Below are 3,732 nucleotides of genomic sequence, written 5' to 3'. Positions count from 1 at the left end.
AGCTCAAGTGAAAGGGATGAGAGTAGTGCACATTTTGACAAGTTGCACTTCAGCAGTGTGCAGTGGTTTTAAGTATTCAAGTAAAAATGATAGAAATGTGTTGACAGTTTATGATTAGACCTGCTTATTGCAGACATTTTGACATCTTACAGAAATGCAGACATAATTTAAGTTATTAATTAAACCTGAATATGAAAAGGCCTTTTTTATATTGTATTTATGGTTATATCAATGATGATATATCAATTGATGAGGGAACCAACACATTTTATAGTCAAACACTTTTTGCAAATGGCACTTAAATATAAGATATAAAACAGCGTCGTTCCAGCTATTTTTTGATGTTTTCACATTTCAATGTATTCAAACACAGAGATGTGACTCAACTTGGCTTTACAGGTCAGTATGTAGCCTTGGATTTAAGAAAAAATATAATAAACTGAGCTACACTTTTCAAAGATTTAGGTGACGCATTTGGTACTGTTGATTATTACTGAGGTTCTACCCAGAACCATTTGCTTCTGAAGAACACATTTTTACAGGAAAGGGATCTTTAAGGGTTCTTTGTAAGATTAAGAGCATGGGTGTTAAAAGATCCTTTTACTCATAGATGTAAGGAATCCCCCTAATCAATTACTTTTACTTGTGTTCTGCCATAGTTGATATCTTTACCATCATTTCATGCCATACAATAGTTGTGTTAGTTGGTTGGTCTCTCCAAGGTGAGATATCTTGCGTGTAGATGTTTTGGGCTGTGGACTGAATAGTTTTTGGTTTCCAGTTTGGTGAACAAGCTTAAAACTGCTTTGATTTTATTCAATTTGTCATCCTTTAAAAAGAGACAAAAAGCAGCTCTCAAGTAATTTTAACCCTTAAAAATCACTAGTACAACTAGTTTTAGGAGACGTGACAGCAACCTCACACTAATGGTTTAAACTATAAACCAACATAAAAATGAGGATTACCATCATAAAACAGATACATTAAAAACACAAAAAGTAACATTTGCATTTTGGAACATAAAACAGCAAACTTAACAAACTACTTAGTCCAACACTAGGGCATGACGGGAAATGTGGGCGGCCACTACAATACATTCAGGTCAATGCACATCCTCCTCTACAAAACAGTTGTGACGTATGAGGTGTTCAGGCCGTCTCCTAGACTGAGGAGGAGAGTTTGTTAGAGAAAGGTGGATGAAGGTTAAAAGAAATCAGGTCAGATCTAAGAATTGAGCTGTATTTTTCCACCCAGTAGAAGACGGTAACTGCCTCTAAAACCAAAGAAGAAGAAGAATAGGGATGAATTTAGTCTTGGGTTTGTTCACACCCGTCTAGAAGTGATCACCTGATTATCTCTGTGAATTTTATACTAGAAGCTGGATTGAAGTGACAGGATCAGAAACTTCAAGGTATAAGATAAATGTAATATTCTCAACATTATTATGTGCCCACACTCTGCTCTCATTGGACCCTGCATTACTTTGCTGTTTGTAGATGGCTTATGATTCATATGGTGTACTATAGGGACATTGGCATGATGCTACGAACAGCCTGATGTGCCTGACTTCCACTGGTCCCATAGGCTCCATTTGGACCTGCTCCCCTGGGACCTACACAGCCTCTCTTGTTCTGTTGGCTTATCCTTCTCATACATCATTGCTCCAAGATTTTTAAATTAATATTCAACATTGTTTGAATGTTTTCTCAGTTTATTTTAACATAGAATGTTAAAATGATGGATGACCACAATATAAACTCTTATAAAAAAGACTATTTTTAGAGCAACTGGGTGGGTTCTTGGTGGAAACTTTTACAGGTGTTTCTATGTATAACCCTATAAAAGGTTATCCTATGAGGACAAGCCAAATGACCCTATAGCCTATGGTTTGAGTTAGCACTTTTATTTCTAAGAGTGTAAATACAGTTTTACATTAATTTGCTCCATTAGAATTGGTATTAATGACAATCTGATTTAATAAAGATCCATAAGGCGGTTTCTTAGGGGTCTGTTTTATTCTAATACATAATAATAATATGGAATAATCCCATAAAAAAACTTCTTATAGCTTTCTCTCAGTCTTTGGTAATATTCAATCTACAGGCAGATTTTCAGGTGCAAACACCAGCTCTTCTTTTCTTTTTGGTACCAAGTGGTACAAAAGATAAATAGGTAACCTCCTGTACAGGTTCAGGGACCTGGGACTGTGAGTATGTGCTGTTGTACTGGAGATGTTAAGCTGTAAGATATATAACAGTTGACTTCCCTATTCCCTCCCCTTTTCCCTTTCTATATTTATTCATCCATTTATGGAAAACAGCCTATCTTACATGACTTTTGAAGCACAGGAAAACACAAATCTTACCTACATTTACAAATACTTGCTCCACTCAGATGAAATAAATGTAAAATTATTATTATTCTCAGTGGTTGTAGAAGTTTAACTAGGTTGTTACACCATACTCTTGTATTTAATTTACAGGTCTTTATTGCCTATAGTGTTGCTTTTTTGTATCCTATTTTTTTTTTCTTTTAATTATACATTATAATATTATGAAGTTTAGTATCCTGTATTTTATTCCATATATAGCCATAAATAGCCTCCATCTCTATATATTGTTATATACATACTTAGACTCTCATTATATTTGACTATTTTCTATTCTTATTTTACATGTGTATACCTAATATATACACATTTCTATTTGTAGATCTATTGTTAGTTATTGTAACATAATTATTATTTAATTATAAATATCATATTAAATACAGTATTTTTATATTTTATGTTATTATTATTGCTCTGTTATGGTCTTGTTGAGCCATCTTAACTCTTCCTGTTAAACTGACAACAACCTGGGAACAAAACACACAAAAAAAAGCGAACTGGTTTAGTTTGATTCTCTGTAATACCCGTAGTTCCAGTCTCTCAACACGGAAGCAGCTATGAATGGCTGCAGCGCTAACTGCTATTAGTGTTTTTAATCCTCAAATACAGCCACGAATATATAACATAAAGGCGGGTCATGAAGTACGGAGACAGGTGGCTTTGTAATGTGTCGCTTTGCCAGTGTAAACATATAAAATGAGACGTTACAGCTTCTTTTATCTGTGCGCAAGGACGCGTCTCGTCGGCTGCTAGTTCAAAAACAACTCCTCTCCTCTTTACTCTCTCAGTTTAGGCAAAATGAAGGTCCGCTCGTCTGTTTTCGCCTCGTTTATTTTAATCTCCGAGGTGATTGGCGTCGCCCTCTTCCTGCGGGGCTTCTTCCCTGTGCCTGTCAGGTCTTCCCTCTCATCCAAGAGCAAGCTGTCAGATCTCCCATCGGAGCCGCTGACAGGTGAGTTCACAGCGTGTCTCACCTGCGTCCAGGTGCAGATCCCATGTCAGGATTAGGGGGGGGGACACAAAAGTGTTGTTTTTTTGTTTTTTTTTGCACGTATGCAGCTCATACCATGCCACAATAAATCACAACTTCATAGAGGCTCGCCATATCATTCAAAAAGTACTGCACAGGGAATCATTTATTGTGCTTACCTGTTTTGTTTATTACATACATTATTATAAGAGCGCCTATCACTGCTTACTTACCTGTTATATTAGTAAATCATCACTTTAAGGGTCTCTTTAAGGGAATGTAATGTACCTCATGTTCTTATCTTCCCCTCCAGCCCTCCCAGATCCCCAATTCTTCTCACCACCTTCCCTTTCTCCCAGTGTATGGGACTACT

The 3,732-nt window shown here is 36.3% G+C and overlaps 1 protein-coding gene across 1 annotated transcript in view; it reads left to right on the top strand.

Moving 5' to 3' along the window:
- Positions 1-2,937: 2,937 nt before the first annotated feature.
- Positions 2,938-3,732, top strand: part of pigg (phosphatidylinositol glycan anchor biosynthesis class G) — a 68,145-nt gene continuing 67,350 nt past the window's right edge. The window contains exon 1 of the mRNA XM_035669701.1: positions 2,938-3,341. Coding sequence (XP_035525594.1) covers positions 3,188-3,341 — 154 coding nt within the window. The 5' untranslated portion in view covers positions 2,938-3,187. The remainder of the gene's footprint in view (positions 3,342-3,732) is intronic.

Source organism: Morone saxatilis, unplaced genomic scaffold (assembly GCF_004916995.1).
Source record: "Morone saxatilis isolate NCDOM2014 unplaced genomic scaffold, NCSU_SB_2.0 Contig22, whole genome shotgun sequence".
In the NCBI taxonomy this organism is placed as follows: domain Eukaryota; kingdom Metazoa; phylum Chordata; class Actinopteri; family Moronidae; genus Morone; species Morone saxatilis.
This window is presented reverse-complemented; position numbering and strand designations above follow the sequence as displayed.